We start from the raw sequence: 22,677 nt of genomic DNA, 5'->3' as shown, positions 1-22,677 counted from the left end.
CGGTTTTGCTCTGAAGTTCTAATTAAGAATCAAACATAGATTAGACTTCTTCAAAGTCTCTCCTCTTGTCAGTGTCAGACACCTACTAGCTACATGACCCTGGACAAGTCACAATCTCTATCTGCCCCAGGTTTTTCATCCATAAGAAGATGACTGCACCTTCCTCCCAAATTTGTGGGGAGGATAAAATGAGATTATATTCACAAAGCATTTTTCAAGCACTATATAAATGGTATTATTATTATTAATTGTTATTTGTTACTATTAGATTTAAATTCCCTAAGGGCAAGCACTATGCCATTCGTCATCTTTTTATCTCTAGTACCTATCCCTTTGTATACAGCAGACACATATTAAAGGTCTGTTGAATTAAAAAGCATGCAGCAGACTAAAGATTCACCCATCAATTATTTCTTAAGTAACTAGTATGCCAGGCATTGAAAGATAGGCGGAGATAAATAAGATAAAACCATTCCCTAAAGAAATTTATAGATATGTAGACAAGTAAGTACAATGTGGTACATACAAAAAAGAAATATAAAGTTCTATGGGAGCAGATGAGGGAGAGATAAATCACTGCCAGCTTTAAGGAACAGAGAAGGCTTAATGAAAGCCTTTAAATTTCGCCATGAAGGTTAAGCAGGTTATTGGAAATTGGAAGCCAAGGGATTTTCAGGGTTGGGGGATGAAGTGAGCAAACAGAAAGAGAAGGGAAGTGTGGGAAAATGAATAATTCAATTTGGCTAAAGCAGAGAACATACAAGGTTTAAAAGGTCAGTATTAGAAAGGTGGGAGCTAGATGGGGAAGGGCCATGATTGTCATGCTAAGGAAAAGGATCTTTATTCAGCAGGCATTGGAAAACCATTGAAGGCTTTGAGCAGCAAAACGACACGTACAACCATGTATGGGCACCAGAAAGACCATTCTGGAGTGTGATGCAATGGAAAAGCAGAGACTAGGGGCAGGGAGAGCTTTTAGGAGACCCGCGGCCCTTCTGACACCGCAGGCTTTGCCATCATGACACCTTCCAGAATGCTCCCAGGTTTCTGCTCCCTTCTGAGTCTTCTTCCATTAGAAGTTAAGCTCTTGGGGTGGCCAGGTAGCACAGCGAGTAAGAGCACCGGCTCCAGTGTTGGGATGACCTGGAGATCGAATCCCGGGCTCAGACACTTAGCACCCACCCAGAAACACCTGGCCGTGTAACCTTGAGCAAGTTACTTAACCCCGATTGCTTAAAAAAAAAAGTTAAGCTCTCTGAGGGAAGGGTCCATCTTTCTCTTTGTGTTTGTATCCCCAGAGCTTAGAACAGTTCTTAGAAAACGGTTAGCATTTAATACATGCTTGTTGCCTGCCTGTTAGGGAATTAGCATGAAGTAACAAGTAACATACTACTGTCATAGCTATGAAGTATCTAGGAATTAAGGGTCAAAGATATTGTTACTGTGAAGGTGGAAAGAGAAAGACTTGGTGAAGGATTGAATTTATGGGATGAAAAAGGATGCGGAGGCAAAAATTATGATGATACTATAGGCATGGGTAATTAAAAGCCAGGGTGTGCCATCAGCAGGAACAGAGCAGTCACAAAGAGCTAGTTTTAGGGGAAAGGTGTTAAGTTCAGCTGGAGAACTTCATAACTGGTAACAGTGGAACAGCCTGCTGCAAATTTAACTGCCAATAGGCAGTAAAAAAATGTGAGTCTGGAATTCAGGAGAGAGAGAGAGGAGAGGGCTGGAGATTTAGAGTGGGGAGCTATGCCCCTGAAAGTGATAGTGTAAGTCATGGGAGGAGGTGAGGTCACCAAGGGGGAGAGTATAGAGAGAGAAGAGCATCCAGAGCACAGAAGAAAAAGAAAAAGTCTGTTCCACACATACAACAAAATACCCGCTAATTCATACACCTCTGCACAATCTGCACTCCGCTCTCATAGTGATTCCTCTTCATGAGTTCAAATTCGGCCTCAGACACTTCCTAGCAATGTGATCTTGGGTTAGTCACTTAACTGTGTTTGCCTCAGTTCTTCATCTGTAAAATTAGCTAGAGAAAGTAACGAACGGCAAACCACTCTGGGTTCCTTGCCAAGAAAACCCTATATGGGGTCTAAAAGAGTCGGACTCAACTGAAACCACACAATGCCAACAAAACGCTCCTCTCCCAGGCCTGGTGTGTATTGCTTTTCACAGAACTCAAGCTTCCTAAAACTCACTCCAGTGCCACACCTCTTACAGGAAGCTTATCCTGATCTCTGCTTCCCATCTTAGGTGCTAGTTCCCATCTTTCTTCCAGAAATAGTTCTATATGTTTTGCATTTAATATTCTACGTACATAGTATTTTCTTCCCCAAAAGAATGCAAATTCCTTAATAGCAAGAACAGTTTCATTTTTGCCTTTACATGCCTGAAACCTACTTGGGTGCCTGCCACAGAGTAAGCATTTGATAATATCTTGTTGAATGAATAAATAAATAAAAGGTCAGCTATCTCAAATGCTGAAGAGAATGAATTAGGAGGTTGCTGGTGAGGTTTAAGGAAGCATCTTTAATACAATGGTGGGGGGAGAAGCCAGACTACAAAGGGCAGAAAGGTGATGGGGTAAGAAGGATACAGAAACAATGAATGGAGACTAATGGATCGGATAAATATTTAGTGGAAAGAAGGAAAGAACTCAGGGGATAGATTGAGAAAACAATAGGGCCAAGGGAAATGTTGGGGTATTGGTTTTCTTTGTTTAATAATAAGAGAAAGTGGGATGTACTCTGTGCTAATGGAAAGAGGGAGCCAAGAAGAAAGGGAAGGAAAGATGGATGAAGTAGGACCCAGGAAGAAATGGGAAGGGTGATGATGGAGTACAGAGACTTGACTGAAAGAAGAATACAGGGGCGGCCAGGTAGCACAGCAAGTAAGAGCACCGGATCCAGTGTTGGGATGACATGTGGATCGAATCCCGGGCTCAGACACTTACTACCCACCCAGAAACACCTGGCCGTGTAACCTTGGGCAAGTTACTTAATCCCAATTGCTTAGGAGTGTCCAGGTGGCTCAGCGAGTAAGAGCACCGGCTCCAGTGTCGGGATGACCTGGATCAAATCCAGGCTCAGATACTCAGCACCACACCCAGAAATAACTGGCAGTGTAACCTTGAGCAAGTTACTTAACCCCGATTGCTTTAAAAAACAAAAAAGAAAGAAGATATTGAAATAATACATTCTTTCACAGGGACAGGAAGGAATGAGAAGCTGATGACTGAAAACAGTTTCTGAGGTGACAAAGGGGAGGAGTTGATCAAAGCCTTATCACACAGTCTCAGTCTTCTCAGGAAATTAGTTAGCAAGGTGACCTTCTGTGAGGGTAAGGACAGGATAGGATAGGGTTGGGGATATGAAGAGAGGAGATACCTGAAACAGGACTTCAGAGAATGTATATCAATGGAAAAGTTAGGATCTGAGGATGAAAAACAAAATGAATGTTTCAAATGTTACAAGAATTAAATTGCAGGAAAGGAGCATGTTACTGTGAAAAGCAGCTTGGAATTGTATTCAGAGACCTGAATTCAAATTCTGACTCATTCAGTTACTACTGACATGACCACAAGCAACTCAATTAGCCTCCCTAGGTCTCATTTTTTTCTTCACTGTTAAATGAGACTGCCGGGCTGAATGACCTCTAATATTTCTGCCTGCTCTTATCTTATGATCTTTTCATTCACATGAAAGTCTCTTTAATTGCCTGAGTACTTTTCCCCCAAAGTCACTGTAAATGTTTTGTTTTTTTAAGAAATGCTTTGTTTTTTTTTAAGAAAAAATGTACAATTTCCAGACAGCAGATAAGTTTTGCCCTTTGGTTCTTTCATAAGCACTAATGTTGATTTTAGAATTAACAAGAAGTCTTAAATGTGACCTATGAACAAACATAACAGGAGAAATACACAAATGCACATGCATTCCTCCTGTCTTCCTTGAGCAGCTGGGAATCACAATATCTTCAAATGATCCTGTCAGCAAAGCAATCTGTAGTCCCAACAGCACCACCAATTCATATAGTCATTACCTTCAGATACCAACAACATCATCAAGCATACTTAATAATGTTAATAATGAATGTAAATAAGAGGTTATGAAGCCAATTACAAATGCAGCTCAAGTTGCAAGAAATATTTTAGTGACGCAAGCGATTCATAGAATTAGTAAGAGAAATAACTTGCTGCAATTATCCTGAAAATCTTTTGTAAACAATACTTTGTCACACCTGACAACATATTGTAGCACTAGAAAAGAGATGAAGAAGCAGAAGTTCTTTCAATCTTTTACTAACAGTAGTTGAGTATGATCAGAGTTTGCATAAGTGGTGAAGCTGTAATTACTTTAATCGGTCTTCTCAACTCAAGGGCAAAACACATGCTATAAAGCAGTGGATCGACTACTCAACAAACATTTGTTAGACACCTACTGTGTAGAAGGTACCGTGTGAGGCACTGGGGATACCAAGACAAAGAAGAAATAGTCCTCATCCTCAAAGTGAGTATATTTGAGAGGGAGAGGGAGATCAATAACATTCACACAGCTAAATGAATACGAGGTAAACAGTACCAACTGTAGCAGTCAGTGACAGGATCCAGAAAGTCTCCAAAAGCTAACACCAAGATGAAGTCTGAAGAATTTCGAGGGTTCTGAGAGGCTAAGATAGGATGGAGGGATATTCCAAGCTTATATTAACATAAAGAGGTGGGAAATTAATGGTGAAATAAGAAGCGGTCCATTCGGTGAGGACATAGAGTACAGGAAGGGCATACAAGAAAGAAAGCATTTATTAAATATCTCCTATGTGTTATGTAAAATGTCTCCTATGTAAAGGGCTAAGAATAAAAATTTTTAAATGAGACAGTTCCCGCCCTCAAAGAGCTTACATTCCAATAGAAGTATTCAACATGGTCATAGATAAATGAGTATAGGATTCATATAAAATAAATACAGAATGATTTTTAGGGGGTGAGGACAGAAATATAGCCTCTTGGAAAACGAAACACTGGAGCTTAGCTGAAGGCAGTGTGGGATTTAAGAGGAGTGGGAGGGAAAGCATTCAGACACGGACCTCTATGCCACTGCCACGCTGATAAATCCCTCTAAATTATGATTATTCCTTTAGGCCATGTGATTTAACACTAAAACAGTTGATGGCGATTGGCACTTCAATTAAAAATAATAAATACACTCAAACTTATGCACATGTATGCGGTCTCTTTGTACAAGCAGATTTGAAGGGTAGGAATCATCTTTTCTATTTCTTCTGTATATCAGATGCTGCTTAGGAAAATACTACACAGGAAATTCCCCACACATGCTCCTGACTAAAAGTGTACAGTGAAACACAAGTCTTGTGACAAACGGTCATGAACTCTTCTCTCATTTAGGCCTTTAATTGCCAATTATCCACCTCAAGTACGGGTCCAAATAAAGCCTATGATTTGTAGATATTTAATGAGAAATAATTCAATGTTGTGATAATATTTTATGTGGAAAAATTAGACAATTTCTTCTTAACTCAAGTGTCTATTAACAAGCACGGAGCAATAGAATTCTGAATGAAGAGTGCCCTGCAGAATTACGAAGTCTGAGAAAGACAATATTAAGTCCAGTCATAGAGAATCCAACCAGCATGCATTCTTCCCTCGAGACATGCGATTTCATTTGCATAAAGAGCTCTCAGTTAGACAATCCCTCTACCAATGCAGACCAACAGCAATTCTAAAATGTGTAATCCCAAGAGAGTCAGCTCTCTGGGGGACTAAGAAGTTAAGTGACTGATATGCCTGGGCTCATACAGCAGGCATGTATGTCAGAGGTGATAATGGAACCAAGGTCTATGTGACTCCAAGATCAGTTATCTACGACTATACTGCACATAAAAGGACAAGAGTAGTCTCAATAAAACTAACAAGTGTAGAATGGGATGGAAAGTTTAACATTTCAATCTCTCTATTTTCTTTCTTTACTTTGAAAGGAAAGTCCTTCATTACTTAAAACATCAACTACTCCACATCTTAGACTGCCTTTAGAGATATGAGTAGTAGAAGAATCCATCTTCAGTAGTCAGCTTTATAGTGACCAGCCTCTCTGCACTTAGCAGAGATGATCTTCAGAAAACAGACACAAATAGCTATGCAGCCCAAGCTTTTCCATCTTGGTGGGACCTGCCAGAGCTTGTGTTCCATTGGCATTGCCTTCAAGAACACAGGATCCCTGGGGGCAGCCAGGTAGCACAGGGAGTAAGAGCACCGGCTCCAGTGTCAGGATGCCCTGGGATCGAATCCGGGCTCAGACACTTAGCACCCACCCAGAAACACCTGGCTGTGTAACCTTGAGTAAGTTACTTAACCCCAATTGCTTAGGGGCGGCCAGGTGGCTCAGCCAGTAAGAGCACCGGCTCCAGTGTCAGAATGACCTGGGGATTAAAAAAAAAAAAAAAAACGAACACAGGATCCCTCCAGGCCATGATGAAACACTACTACACAAGTTGAATGAAGGAATTTTTTTGCCCTTTCTCAAAGTTAGTACTGCTACAATTTCCTATTATCCTCACTCTAATATTAGTTGATAGAATGGTACAGTTCGGCAAAAAATGAGAGTGGTCCCCTAAATGAGAAATATCCTCCAGACTTCAAGGCATCAGAGAGAGTGCTAAAAAGCCTTGGTCCCACTTTAGCTTATTGACCACTCTTTCTCTAAAATACAGAGGGAATCTAGAATGTGGTTCAGGAACTCTTAAAAATAAATGTAAGTGAAGAGAAGAAAAAGAAAACAAAAACGGGTGGGGGGAGGGAAGGTTGAACAAGTTGCAAGATGGGAAAGTCAAGTGAGGAATCCAGGACAGAGGCTAAAATTAAATCCCCAACTGACTAGTGGTCCAAGGATATGAATGGGCAGCTCTTAAGGGAAAAAATCCAAGCCTCTATAGCCACATAACAATGTTCATAAACAGCAGTAACTAGAAAAAGGCACATTATAGCAACTCCAAGGCTCTATTTCACACACATCAGTTTGGCAAAGCTGACAAAAAAGAAAAGCAGCAAGTGCTGGAGAAGCTACAAGGCAAACAAGCACACTTTAGAGCGCTGCTGCTGGAGCTGTGGATTGCCATGGAAAAGCCATGTTTGGAATGAGGCCCCCAAAGCTGTTAAGCTGCGCCTACTCTTTGAGTAAGGATATGGTTATTATGTCTGTATACCAAAGGAAGAGAAAAATGTCTCATCTATGCAGAAAAATATTTATAGCTTCTCTTTTGTAGTGATAAAGAACTAGGCATTAAGGTGGTACAAATAAATTGGGGAACTGTGAAACCAATGATGGTATTTAAAAGTCATGGAATATTATCACATTGTAAGAAATGATGCAAGAGATGGTTTCAGAAAAAAACCTGAGACTTACATGAACTAATGCAGAGTGAAATCAAGTAGAATCAGCAAAACAATTTATATAATAACAACATTGTAAAAAAGGAACAACTTTGGAAGATTCGAGAAAAACAATACAGTATTTAACCATGATTCCAAAAGACTATTAATCAAGAATGGTACCATCTTTTGACAGAGTAATCTACTATATAGAATGAGACACACCTCTTTGGACATGGACAATATGGGAATTTGTTTCACATGAATATGCACATTTATTACAAGGGCTTTTTTTTCTCCAATGTGAGGAGCAAAGATAAGAGTTAAAGAAATAAATACTCACTTTAAAAAATAGTTTTAAAAAGAAATTAACCCATTTTGATTATTCTAAATGAAATCTAATCAATAATTATATGAACATCCAGCCTACTTGCCTCCTTAGCCCAGGGATACTATGAAACAAATTGTCAAATGTTTTGATAAACTCCTGGAACACTAACTATAACATCCTGATCCACCAATCTATTAATCCTATCCAAAAAAAAAAAAAAAAAAAAAAACAACATTATCCAGACATCTTGGCTCTTAAAATGATTGTTTTATAGCTAAATGAATCTTTAAAAGTCATCTAGCCAAAAACCCTCTTCGTTCTTAGAAAAGAAGAAACAAGCCTCAAAGATTTTAAATGATCATTGATTCCCTTCCTAAATGCTCACAAACCATCTTTTAATCATATATTCTGGAATAAGTTCAAGTCAACCCCTACTTTTATTTTTTTAAATAAAGCCATTTACCTTTCTCCAATCCTCCAGCACTTCTCAAATCCTCCACGATTTTAAAGATTGCCAACAGCAACTCGGCAATCATATCTGCCCATTCTTTCTACACCTTGTAGGTCATTCAGACCTAGTGACAGAACCCAGGGATGGCAATCAGATATACTCTCACCTTCACCTCAAGTTATGTTAGGTTTCAACTCCGTGTTAATTTTTGTTCTGTCTTCCCAGTCTGACAATCAAAATGACTGTCAGAGATAAAAAAAATTCTGCTTTCTCTTCACAATACTTTATCAGCATACGTCTAGGACAGCAGACCTATCCCTTCTTTGATTTATCACTTATTCTGCACATAACTCTAAAAATTAATGATAAAATTGTGGTTGTTCATACTAACCTTGGCATGGTTCCAATTGTTAACACTCATCTTTAATCTTACTCTATTGTATTGTATTTATCTTTGGTTACTTATTATCCTTGCTAAAGACATGTCTTTTTCAAAACTAAACTGGTTCATGAGTTTCCTATACACTTACATAAACTTCTTTAGACAATTTCATCTTTTCTTCATTACAAGTGGTTTTGGTTTTTTGTTGTTTTTTTGGTGGGGAGGGAGTTTGTATCATCAGAATTCATTCTTGAAGGTATCTCATCCCTCTTGTGTTAAATTTTTTCTTAAGAGAATTTTAGCTTATAGATTCTTACCTATGTTTTCTTTAAAAAAGAGAAATGTATCAATGGAACAGATTCAATAAGAAAAAATAAAAATCAATGAGACTCAATAGCCCACTGTTGATAAAGTAGAAAATATAAATTACCTTGGAAAAAAATCCCTATTTGATAAAAACTGCTATGAAAACAGGAAAGTAACTCTTACAGAAATTAGGCTTAGACCATATACCATATTCCACAATACATTTTAAATGGATATGAGACCTTAATATTAATGATGATACTATTAAAAAAATTAGAAGAGAAGATCATTTGCCTCTTACAGCAATAGTAGGAGATGTATTCTTAACCAAATAAGTGTTATTGTCATTTACAAGCAACAAAATAAATAACTTTGATTACTTTAAACTAAAACACTTCTGTATAGACAAAATTAACATACATAGAATAAGAAGGAAAGTGATCAAATGTGAAAAAAAATCTTTGTCATCAAATTTCTTTGATAAGGGTTTGGTATTTAAGATATATAAACTATTAACAAATATATAAGAGACTAATGGCCATTTCCCAATAAATAGTCAACAGAAATAAAAACAGCAGTCAAAAGAGGAACTACAAAGTATTCACAACCACATGAAAGAATTCTCCAAATCACTAAAAAAATGAAATTCAAATTAAAACCAAAACCAGTTTGACCTCACACCCTGCAAATTGACAAAGATGACAAAAAAATTACAACATTCAATATTCAAGGGGTTATGCAATGATATGAACACTAACATATTGTTGGTAGAGCTGTGAAATGGTATAACTACTTTGAAAAGCAATATGGAATTATACAAATAAAGTGACTGAGAGAGATATCTATATTCTTTGAACCAGAGACTCCATTTCTGGGCTTATACTCCAAGGAAGCTAACCAATAAGATGAAAGACCTCATATACACAAAAATCTTTACCCAGCACTTTTTGCCATAGCAAAGAATTTGGAATAAAAAAGGTGCCCTTCAAATGAGGTATGTGACAAAACTATAAAGATCCAGTATGACTTAATAGAAAATATGGCATATAAGATCCAAAAAAAAAATCAAACATTAATTACAAGTGACTCAATAAGGACACACTGTTTACTTTTTATATGAGGAAATGCAAAATGCATGGCTAAGGCTGTTATTAGTAATTGGGTAGTTCAAAAGAAAGACTGGGGTATATCTGAGTATGATATGATTCTAAAAAGTAAAACTGTTTAGGAAAAGGTATAAAGAGTAATTATACAAATGAGGTGCCAGAGGAAGAACTGACACAGGGGAATTACATTGGAGAGGAGTTCTGGTAGTTCTAGAACCCTATTGTTATGGGGAATAAGTTAAAGAAGGAGCTACATATATACATACATATATATATGTATACACACATACATGTATATATTTCTGAATTCATAAATAAATAAAAGGGTAAGGGATGGGGGGAGGATAAGGGAAGGAAATTTTAGAGGGAACCCTATTTACATCAGATCTGGGTTAAAGAGAGAACAATATATGCATTTAGAAGGGAATAAAAATTCTAAATTTATAAAGAAATAAGAGAATGTGGGAATAGGATAAGAGGGTAGTGGTGGTACAGAAGGGTATCTAGATTAACAGGAATGGGATAAAGAGAGAATAACATATATTTGGAAGGCTATAAAAGTCTTCTAAATTTATATAGCAACAAGGTGGGAAGAGGATAAGGGAGGGATCTTTGGAAGATTGGTAGATTAAGTAATAGGAGAGCAAAGTGGCAGGCAGAAGTAAAGTAGAAGAGCCAAGAGGGATAGGAAATAAGAGATACACACAAACATAAAATAAAGATCTGGAGTAGAATTTATTAGGGGAAAAAGCAGGAGTAGTAACCATGAGCTCAGATAAAGTTAAAATAGATTTAATGAAAAGAAAAAATAGGCAAACTATATTTCAGTCATATTAATCATTATTGTTTTAGACTATTTAAAATAACTAGACAGAATAAGGTTGAAAGATTGGTGTGGTGTAGGAAATGATAAGTTGGTAAACTTAGAAAAATATGAAAAGACTTGGTCCTATATAGGAAGATGTTATCCATCCTCAGAGAAACAGAGGACAAACAAGTATAGTACAATCTCACATAGATGAATATGAACGTATATGTCTATATATATGTATATATATATGTGAGTATGATTACGCATATGTAAGTGTGTGTATGGTTGTGTATGTGTGCTTGTGTATATATGTATGTAGGTATGTATGTATATATGTACATGCATATGAGTGTGTGTGTACACATCCGTGTTTAATTGTAGCCTGGGAAGGAGGGTGGGAAAGAAAAGAAAAAAGTAAAAAGAGCCCAGCAAAGAACAAAAGAAAACTTACAAAGAAGCAAAAAAACGATGAACAACTCTGAATACAACATGTAGTATTTATTATATAGTCTTTCTTGAAATGGAAATTTATTGATGTATATTCTGAATCTTCTGCTGTGCAATTGGAATTATTTTTTCTTTTCTTATTTTGTATTTGTTTTAGTATTTAATTTTAGAAGATTTTTCTTTTTTCTATATTTGTTTTAGTACTTCAAAATAAATCAACTTAAAAAAAAAGATTCAGCATGACTTGAATAAAATAATATGAGAAGACAGCCTCATTTCACCCCTTTGTGAAGGTGAGAGGTCATATGTGTTGCACATTGCACGTTTTCTTTTTTTTTTTTTTTTGCCCAAGGTCACACGGCTACCTTTTGTGTTAAGTGTCTGAGGCTGGATCTGAACCCAGGTCCTCCTGACTCCAGGGCCGGTGCTCTACTCACTGTACCACCTAGCCACCCACGGTTTCAATTTTTACAATTTTTTTTAAATTTTAAAACAATGTACATTCCTTTTTAAAAAATATTTATTTTTAGTTTTCACCATTCACTTCTACAAGATTTTGAGTCCCAAATTTTCTCCCCATCTCTCCCCTCTTCCCACCCCAGGATGGCGTGCATTCTGAATACCACTTCTCCCAATTTGCCCTCCTTTCTATCACCACCACCCCCCATCCTTTTCCCTTCTATTTTCATGTATGGCAAGATAGATTTCTATACACCATTCCCTGTATATTTTATTTCCCAGTTGCATGTAAAAACAATTTTTAACATTAGTTTTTAAAACTTTTGAGTTCCACATTCTCTCCCAACCTCCTTACCCACCCTCATTGAGTAAGTAAGCAATTTGATATGGGTTATAAATGAGCAGTCATGCAATACACTTCCATAACAGTCATGTTGTGAAAGACTAACTATATTTCCCTCCCCATTTATTCTATTCTCTCCTTTGATCTCTTCCTTCCTCAAAAGTATTTGCTTTTGATTACCCCTCTCCTCTCATTTGTCCTCCCTTCTATCAAACCTCCTCTTATCCCCTTCCCTCCTATTTTTCTGTAGGGTAAGATAGATTTCCATACCCAATTGAGTGTGTACGTTATTCCCTCCTTAAGTCAAATTCGATGAGAGTAAAGTTCACTCATTCCCTCTCACCTCTCTCCTCCTCCCCTCCAATGTAAAAGCTTTCTCTTGCCTCTTTTATGAGACAATTTACCCACATGCTACCGCTCCCTTTCTCCTTCCCCAGGTACATTCCTCTCACTCCTTAATTTTATTATTAGATATTATACATATACATACAAACACACATACACATATTTATACTTATACATATACACACACACATACATACATATTCCCTCCAACTACCCCAATATTCAGAAAGGTCTCATGAGTTACAAATATCATCTTTCCATGTAGGAATATAAACAGTTCCACTTTAATAAGTCCCTAATGATTTCTCTTTTCTGTTTACCTTTTCATGCTTGTCTTGAGTCTTTTATTTGAAAGTCAAATTTTCTATTCAGTTCTGGTCTTTTCATCAAGAATGCTTGAAGACCTCTATGTCACTGAATATCCATTATTCCCCTGAAGAATTATACTCCATTTTGCTGGGCAGGTGATTCTTGGTTTTAAATCTAGCTCCTCTGACCTCCAGAATATCATATCCCAAACCCTCCGATCCCTTAATGTAGAAGCTGCTAGGTCTTTTGTTATCCTGATTGTATTTCCACAATACTTAAACTGTTTCTTTCTGGCTGCTTGCAATATTTTCTCCTTGACCTGGGAATTCTGGAATTTGGTTACAATATTCCTAGGAGTTTTCCTTTGGGGATTTCTTTCAGGAGGTGATCAGTGAATTCTTTCAATTTCTATTTTACCCTCTGTTTCTAGAGTATCAGGGAGGTTTTCCTTGGTAATTTTTTGAAAGATAATATCTAGGCTCTTTTTTAATCATGGCTTCCAGGTAGTCCAATAATTTTAAAATTAATCCTGCCTCTGCACCACCAAAAACATCCCTGCAATCCACCTCTAATCAAATGCTGGATCCCTACCCCCCATCATCTATGGTTTGAGAGCTCCAGAAGCAGTCACTGCCTCTGCCATCACTGATGCCTGCCGTGCCAGGGCTAGGGCCGAACCTTGCTCCTCTCTCACTCAGGTCCAAGAGATCTTTCCTACTGACCTTCTAAGTTGTCTTTGGTGTTTGTGGGTTGAACAGTCTGAAAACTGCCACAGCTGCCAGTGAATCAATCCCCTGAGGCCTTCTCAGGCCTGTCTGTGCCAGTGCAGCCCATGCAGGACTATACCTTCTCTCAGACTGCTGCAACTGACCTTTCCTGAAAACATTCCTGGTTGTCTTACGCTGGAAATTTGTTTGACTCTGTCAATTTGTGGGTTCTGCTGCTCTAGAATTTGTTTAGAGTAATTTTTAACAGGTATTTGGAGGAGTTTGGGGGAGGTCTCAAGCAATCCCTGTTTTTACTCGACCATCTTGACTCAACCCCCCCCAATTTTTTCAATATATCAATAACTGTGCTGATTTTTTCTTCTTTAAAAAATTATATTTGTTTTATTAGATGGTTTTCTGGAAGGGTAATAAAAAAGATACTAAAGGTGACTATGATGATGTAAGAAACAAAAGACATCAATAAAAGCTCATTTGAAAATAAATAGATCCTCTTACTTTTTGTGATACTTTAAGATACTGAGTCTTAGCAATGGAACTACTGGGTCAAAAACATATGGTCAGTTTTATGACAATGCACATTGCCATATTCTCTTCAAAAGGTCTGTTATCAGTCTGCAATTCCCATAATAGTGAATTAGAGATACTTTTACCTCCCAGTCACAATAATATTGAATTTTATTTTTTTCTTTTTTTCAAATGCTTTATTAACTTCTGATTTACATCATTCATTTCCGCCAGATTTTGAGTTACAAGTTTTCTCCCAGTTTTTCCCCTACCTACCGCCCAAAAATAACAGTCACACAGGCTACCCCGTCTTCCAATCTGCTCTCTCCTATATTTTCTCCCATACCCCTTTAGACTTTTCCAGTGCATCTCTATGCCCCAGCGCCTGCATATCTTATTTCCCAATTACATGTAAAACAGTATTAATAATAGCATATATATGTATATATTTGGATATTTGATTTTAAAATTTTGTATTCCAGAATCATTTCCTTCCTCCCTTGTCACCCACCCTTACTGGGAAGATAAGCAGTTCAGTATAAGTTGTACATGTGTAGCTAATGCAAAACAATAACATAGTAGATATATTGTAAAAGACTGACTATATTTCCCTCTCTCCTATCCCACCTCCCACTTGTTCTACTCCCTACTTTGATGCCCTCCCTTTTCAAAACTGGGTGTTTCCAACTTCCCTCCCCCCCAGGCTGCCTTCCCTTCCATCATCCCCCTCTCAACCCCTTACCCCATACTCTCCTGGAGGGTGATATACCCTATTTAGTGTGTATTTCATTCCCTCCTCAAGCCAAATTCAATGGGAATAAGGTTGACCCATTCCCTTTTGCCTTCCTATTCTTCCCCTCCATTGTAACCATTTTCCCTCGCCTTTTCTATATGAGATAGTTTACCCCCATTCTGTCTCTCCCCATGTCCTCTCATTATATTCCTCTCTGACCTCTTAATTTCACCTTTTAAGTATCATCCCTTCCTATTAAATTGGTCCTGTGCCTTCTATCTATGTGTACCTGTAAACCTATATACACACATTCACATATGTATTTATATACCCATATACACTCCGATCGATAAATATAGATATAGATATTTCTAATCCCTCGAACTATTTTCATACTGAGAAAAGTTTCATCAGTTACAATTATCATTTTTCCATGTAGGAATATAAACAGTTCAACTTTGGTAAATTCCTTATGATTTCTTTTCCCTGTTTACCTTCTCATGCTTCTTTTCCTCCTCGTATCTGAATGTCAAATTTTCTATTCAACTCTGGTTTTTTCAGGAAGAATGCTTGAAAGTCCTCTATTCCAATGAATGACCATATTTTCCCCTGAAACATGATACTCAGTTTTGCTGGGTAGGTGACTCTTGGTTTTAATCCCAGCTCCTTTGACCTCCAGAATATCATATTCCAAGCCCTTTGATCCCTCAGTGTAGAAGCTGCCACATCCTGGGTTATCCTGATTGTGTTTCCACAATATTCAAATTGTTTCTTCCTGGCTGCTTGTAATATTCTCTCCTTAATCTGGGAATTCCAGAACCTGGCTATAATATTCCTAGGAGTTTTCTTTTGGGGATCTTTTTCAGGAGGTGATCGGTGGGTTCTTCCAACCTCTATTTTGCCCTCTGGTTCTAAAACATCAGGGCGGTTTTCTTTGAGAACTTCCTGGAAGATGATTTCTAGGTTCTTACTTTGATCATGGCTTTCAGGTAGTCCAATAATTTTTAAATTCTCTCTCCTGGATCTATTTTCCAGGTCAGTGGTTTTTCCCATGAGATATTTCACATTGCCTTCTATTCTTTCATTTGTTTGGATCTGTTTAACAGCATCTTGATTTCTCATAAAATCATTAGATTCCATTTGCTCCAATCTAATTATGAAACAATGATTCTCCTCAGTGAGCTTTTGAGATTCTTTTTCTATCTGGCAAATTAGGCTTTATTGCCTTTTTGAGCCTCTTTTGCCATTTGAGTTAGTCTATTTTTAAGGTGTTATTTTCCTCAGTCAGGCTCTTGACTCTCATTTCATATTTTTCTTGCATTGTTCTCATTTCTCTTCCCAATTTTTCCTCCACTTCTCTTATCTGCTTCTTAAGGTCCTCTATGGCCTGTAACCAGCTCGTATTTTCCTTGGAAGCTTTTGGTACAGGAGTTCTGACTTCACTGTCTTCCTCCTGTTCCATGCTTTGCTCCTTTTTGTCCCCAAAATAGGAGTGTAATGTTGGAATCTTCTGTCTGCTTAGTTTCCTTTACCTGGTCATTTTGCCCCTCAGTCACTTGACCCCTGGGCTTTTTGCCACAGTAGAACTCTGCTACCAGACAGGGGAGCTTTCATCCCAAATGCTGGTGTTTTCTCAGCTGCCAGAGGTTTAGATAGGTGCCCTCTCTGAGGTCTCCACATGCTCTAGCAAGCTGGACACACACCCCAGGACCTCCACCCTGGACTGCAATCCAGATCCAAGAAGGTTAAAGCAAGAGTGATTACCCCTCAGACTGGTGCTTGGTCCCCCTACACTCTGCAGGCCAGGAGCTGAAGCTGCCACGTGGTACTGACTGACTGTGCCGGCATGTCAGCGGCTACTCCCACTTATTGGATCCCAAAGTCCAGACTGCACTGACCTCTCACTTTGTCCTTTGCTTCTATGTGTTGATAAATCTGTTTGCGGCCACAGCTGCGGCTGATCTGGAGTCCCCACTGCCAGCAACTGGTCAGGCCCCCCCTGGGGCTAAAGCCTCGTCCTGGGGCTGGGCTTGGCTCCCAGAGCACTGAGCTGCTGATTCCTGATGGCCTGCTGGGCTGTCCTCAGCGGGAGGTTAGCTTCTCTGTGTCATTTTGTGGGTTCTGCAGCTCCAAAGTTTGTTTAGAGTCCCCTTTTTTACATGGACTGGGGAAGGTGGAGGCCAGAGCAGCAGGGAGGTCCTGCTTCTACTCTGCCATCTTGACTCCACCCCCAATATTGAATTTTATAACTTTTTTTATACTATTTTTGGCATTCTAAGGGGTTAGAAGGTAGTATTTTATGGTGATTTGGGGTTATATCTTTATTATTACCAGCTAATTCGAGTATTATTACATGTGGTTCTTAACAGTTTGTATTTTCTTGTTTTTTTTAATATATCTATAAATATCAAACTTAATCATTAGAATTCTCTATGTCACATCTTAGCTCAATGGAAAATAATAGATATACAATATTAGGAGTTATATACAATATGTACGTACAATATACAATAGATATACAATAGAAGGATCTGATCTGCATAAATATTGACATTTAATCTATAAATTAAACCAAAAGATCCAAGGAAGTTGCAGCCAATTGAAAGGAGAGCATACAGAGTTTTCTTAGATAGGCAAAAGGGGTGGTGGAATTGGTTTCATCATGTGACAAAAGGTAATCAAAACATAATTTCATGGTTTACTTAATCATCTACCTTTGCAATGTTCACAATGGTCATAAACCATAACAATCAGTGGTTATCATGTTCCAACATTTGTTGCAAAGGATGAGAGATAGAAAAGTTTCACATAAAATTTGATAAGCTCTTCTAAATCAAGTAAACAGAATATGTTGATGCATTAACATTAGTTAAGTCAAAGACAGGCAAAAGGGAGGTTGGTGACAAAATATGTTTAAATATAGGGATAGGGAATAGACCTATATTTCCCAGATAAAGAAACTCCCTCTACTAACACAAGTCAGCACCCTCTCTGAAACTTATAATCTTAGAGACTATAAAAATAGAAAAATGATATAACCTCAAATAAAAAAGGACCCCTGAAGGACACATTTTGACTTAGAAAGAGACAAATTAACATTATTCTGCATTGTATTTTCATATATTTTGTTATATGTTTCCCAATCACATTCCAATCTGGTTCCAACATTTGGGAAAATTGCTGAATTGCTGTGTGTGGAGCCCAACACTGACATCTCTGGCTAAAACTCTATGAGGTTAAATGTCTCGCCCTTAAGTTCTCACATCCAGTATGTGTCAGAGGAAGGGACTTGACCACAGGTCTCTAAGGTCAGGACTATATCTACTTCTATATGACGTGATAAAAAGTGAAATCAGAAGAGCCCGAACAATATACACACTAACCGCATGTGTGTATATGCATATTATCTAATATACACACACATATAGTTTTTGTATGTACACATATCTATATATACACATGTGCATACATGTATATGCATATGTGCACATAATATATGTTCATGTGTTATATAATACTATTATATATCATTTAGTATGTTTAATGATATATGAATATGTTAGCTAAACGATGCTAAATATGTATATAAATGTTGGTTCATTTTAATGTGTTTATATGTTTTATTATATATAATACGTATATAGACATATATGTGTAGATATATAAATACACACGTGTGAGAGCATTTTGTGTGTGTGTGTATAGCCATGTTACAGGTAACAGAAATTCAGGTAGACTTTTGAGTCTTTCTAAGACTGATCTTGTGGATAGCCATCCCTCATTCTCATTATATGACCAGCCCAATCTCCTTCTGTAATCATATATTTCCTGGAAGATTTCTTTTCTACCTCTCCTTGAAAACATTGGCAACATGTTTTTATGTCTGCCTTCTTACATATATTTCTCCATCGCCTTTCGAATCACTGGCAAATATGATTCTTCAAACACAGTCGTGTTCCACTGCTCATAGCAAGCCAGCATCTCCAAGGGACATCTATGTCAAAAAGATGGGCATTTGTGTCGAGGAGTAGCAGGAGGTCATTGAAAGTGCAATTTCCCAAACAAGAACAGATTTATGCCCTCTATCCTATCCAATTCTAGGCCCAACTGACTGTCCGCCTGCCTTGCATGCCCTTTACAGACTGATGGACTAAATAAAGTGGACTGTCTTAAACTGGAATCCCTGCACATTCAGTTTTACAGACTTTCCTCAACTCAAACTGCCGTACCTGGACTGCAGAACTTACCACTTTACGGTATTGCACTTCATTCTCAAACTCAATCGTTATTAACAATCAACCAATAAACATTTATTAAGCACCTACTTATGTGCCAGGCACCGACTATGCTAAGTGTCAGAGACAAAAAGAGGCAAAAGACAGGCCCTTCCCTCAAGGATCTTAGAATCTAATGGGGGAGACAACATGTAAACAATTAGACAAAGCAAGCTTTATACAGCATCAGCATTAACGATAACCGCTAGCCTCTATGCAGCATTGTAAGGATGGCAAAGTACTTATTCTGAACACAGGCCTAAGCACATCACTGATGCTAATACTTGTCGACTTATAAATTAACATACCTGATAAAAATGCCTAAGAGTTTTACTATGATTAACTAGGGTGGTTGAGAAGTTTAAAGCTATAAATTAGCAGGCAGGATTTTAGAGGACAGGCTAGAATATAATGAATCTCAAAAGTTAACAGCTGTCAAGATAGGAGAAGGAGAAGTCAAATTTAGAAACATGTCTCAGGATTATATTTTACCTAAGGGACAACAAGTGTGTCCAGGTGGGTTGGAACACCAGTCAATGTGCAGAGTAGCAAGTGTGGAACAGTAAGGTATCTGATATAATCACATACTTACATGCCCCCCAGATATATACACATTCCAGAGCAAGTCCTCGAAGAGTCAGAGTAGTATAAATTTAAATACAATTAAAAATCATTATTAAGCAACTACTACCTGCAAAGTACTATACTAGGTCCTTGGAAAGCTGAGAGGTCCCACCGTTACTGACATCACATTCTAGTATAGGGCTGGGGAACTTGTGGCCTCTTCATAGTTTGGATTCAATCAAAGGACCATACTTGAGGACCTAGAGGGTCACATGTGGTCTTGAGGCTTCAGGTTCCCCCTCTCTGGTCTAATAAGGGACTATAATACATGCAAAAATTATGGAAGTGCAAAGGAATTCATTATATTTCAATACGAGAAGGAGAAGTCAATAAACAGGTGAGATTCAATGAGGGAAAGGTTATTACTAACTCAAAAGTGCTTCCTCTGGGAAAAGATATTTTGAATTGAACTTTAAAAAGAGAAACAAAAATTCTTCAGGCAAAAAGATAAAGAGATGAGGTCTTTTGAAATAGGTAACACTAGTCTGGCTTTCCAGACTAGAGGCAAGAAGACGATCTTAGGGATGTGTTTGGTGAGGGGGGGGGGGTGATGATGACAATGGTAATAACAAAAGAACAGCAGTACTTATGTGGCACGTTAAAGTGTTCAAAATGATTTACAAATCATCATATCCTCACAACAAGCCTGGGAAACAAGTGGTATTATTAGTGCCATTTTATGTAAGAGGAAACTGAGGCAGATAACAATTAAAGGACATCTGCAGAGTCAAACAGCCAATAAGTGTCTGAGGTCAAATCTGAACTCAGGTCTTCCTGCCTTCAGGTCCAACGCTCTATCCACTGCATCACCTAGCTGCCTAAGAAGCCAAGTTTGAATCATGATGAGTTGGAGATGCCAATGAGAAAATCAAATACTGATTTGATATTTTATATTTGATTCCATTCCATAATTGATTCTATTATGAAACTGCCTGAGCCATGTTTCTTTGTCCCTGAGTTAAGTTCATGAGTCCAGAAGGTCAGTTTTCCTTCTCAATTAAGTTTAAAAGCTTTCCTATAATTCACTTTAATTTAAAGAAAATTATCTTTGTACAACTAGCTACCCATGTGCAATTAGAAGATATGTTACAACAGACTCCAGGGCAAAGTCAATATGGCAGAGTTGAAACAGGACTTATGCAGGGCTCATTCTTCCACCTCCCCCAATTCAAGTAAAAGGGGACTCTGAAAAAACGTTGGAGCTACAGAACCCACAAAATGACACAGAGAAGCTAACTTCCCACTGAGGACAGCCCAGCAGGCCGGCAGGAATCGGCCAGCCCAGGTCTCTGGGAGCAGAGCCCAGGCGCCCCCCCCCCCCCCCAGGCCCCAGCAGCTGTGGTGGTTTCCAGAAGTATCAACACATAGATGCTAAGGACAAATTGAGAGGTCAGGACAGTGTGGACTTTGGGATCCAGAAGTTGGGAGTGCATCGGCCTCTTCCCCCAGGGTGAGAAGCCGCAGGAGGCCCTGCAGCTACCCCCATGTGGCAGCGTCAGCTCCTGGCCTGCAGAGCTGTAGGGGGACCAAGCAACCAGTCTGAGGAGTTGTTGCTCTTGCTTTAACTTGCTTGGATCTGGATTGGGGCCTAGGGTGGAGGACCTGGGGTGTACTACCAGCTTACCAGAGAGTGTGGAGGCTTCAAAGAGGGCACCCAACTAATACCTTCAGCAGCTGACAAAACCCCAGTGTTTGGTATGGAAGCTCCCCTTGCTGGTGGCAGAGTCCTACTGTGGCAAAAAGCCTAGGGGTCAAGTGATTGAGTGGCGACATAAGCAGACAAAGGAAACAAAATAAACAGAGCAACCGAACATTACGCTCCTATTTTGGCAACAAAAAGGATCAAAGCATGGAACAGGAGGAAGACAGTGCAGTCAGAACTCCTGCACCAAAAGCTTCAAAGGAAAATACGAACTGGTTACAGGCCTTAGAGGACCTTAAGAAGCAGATAAGAGAAGTGGAGGAAAAATTGGGAAGAGAAATGAGAACAATACAAGAAAATTATGAAATGAGAGTCAACAGCCTGACTGAGGAAAATAACACCTTAAAAAAACAGACTAACTCAAATGGCAAAAGAGGCTCAAAAAGGTAATAAGGAGAAGAATGCCTTAAAAAGCCAAATTTGCCAGATGGAAAAAGAATCTCAAAAGCTCACCAAAGAGAATCATTCCTTCAGAATTAGACTGGAGCAAATGGAAGCTAGTGACCTTATGAGAAATCAAGATACTGTTAAAACAGATCCAAACAAATGAAAGAATAGAAGGCAATGTGAAATATCTCATGGCAAAAAACCACTGACCCAGAAAATAGATCCAGGAGAGAGAATTTAAAAATTATTGGACTACCTGAAAGTCATGATCAGAGTAAGAACCTAGAAATCATCCTCCAGGAAGTTCTCAAAGAAAACTGCCCTGATGTTTTAGAACCAGAGGGCAAAACAGAGGTTGAAAGAATCCACCGATCACCTCCTGAAAAAGATCCCCAAAAGAAAACTCCTAAGAATATTATAGCCAGGTTCTGGAATTCCCAGATTAAGGAGAGAATATTACAAGCAGCCAGGAAGAAACAATTTGAATATTGTGGAAACACAATCAGGATAACACAGGATGTGGCAGCTTCTACACTGAGGGATCGAAGGGCTTGGAATATGATATTCTGGAGGTCAAAGGAGCTAGGATTAAACCAAGAGTCAGCTACCCAGCAAAACTGAGTATCATGTTTCAGGAGAAAATATGGTCATTCAGTGGAAAATAGGACTTTCAAGCATTCTTGATGAAAAGACCAGAGTTGAATAGAAAATTTGACATTCAGATACAAGAAGAAAGTGAAGCATGAGAAGGTAAACAGGGAAAAGAAATCATAAGGAACTTATCAAAGTTGAACTATTAACATTCCTACATGGAAAAACAATAATTGTAACTGATGAAACTTTTCTCAGTATGAAAATAGTTGCAGGGAATAGAAATATGTATATATGTATATATCGATTGATTGGAGGGTATACAGGTGTATAAATACATATGTGAATGTGTGTATATAGGTTTACAGGTGTACATAGATAGAGGGCACAGGTGTGATTTAATAGGAAGGGATGATACTTAAAAGGTGAAATTAAGAGGTGAGAGAGGAATATAATGAGA

General features: G+C 38.3%; 1 protein-coding gene across 6 annotated transcripts in view; it reads right to left on the bottom strand.

Moving 5' to 3' along the window:
- DHRSX (dehydrogenase/reductase X-linked) overlaps positions 1-22,677 on the bottom strand; it is a 474,397-nt gene that overhangs the window by 405,028 nt on the left and 46,692 nt on the right. The window contains exon 1 of one of the 6 annotated variants that reach the window (XM_069072876.1): positions 8,179-8,468. The exons of 4 other annotated variants lie outside the window; for them this stretch is intronic. In XM_069072876.1, the coding sequence (XP_068928977.1) occupies positions 8,179-8,251 (73 nt within the window). In that variant the 5' untranslated portion in view covers positions 8,252-8,468. Of the gene's footprint in view, positions 1-8,178; positions 8,469-22,677 lie in introns of those variants that run through there. One more of the 6 variants, XM_069072879.1, reaches the window with a different exon arrangement.

The sequence above is a fragment of the Petaurus breviceps genome, unplaced genomic scaffold (assembly GCF_028583685.1).
Source record: "Petaurus breviceps papuanus isolate PSGF00001 unplaced genomic scaffold, PetGlider_PUasm1.0 90849, whole genome shotgun sequence".
NCBI classification, from domain to species: domain Eukaryota; kingdom Metazoa; phylum Chordata; class Mammalia; order Diprotodontia; family Petauridae; genus Petaurus; species Petaurus breviceps.
The sequence above is the reverse complement of the archived record's forward strand: the minus strand, read 5'-3'. Positions and strand labels throughout refer to the sequence as shown.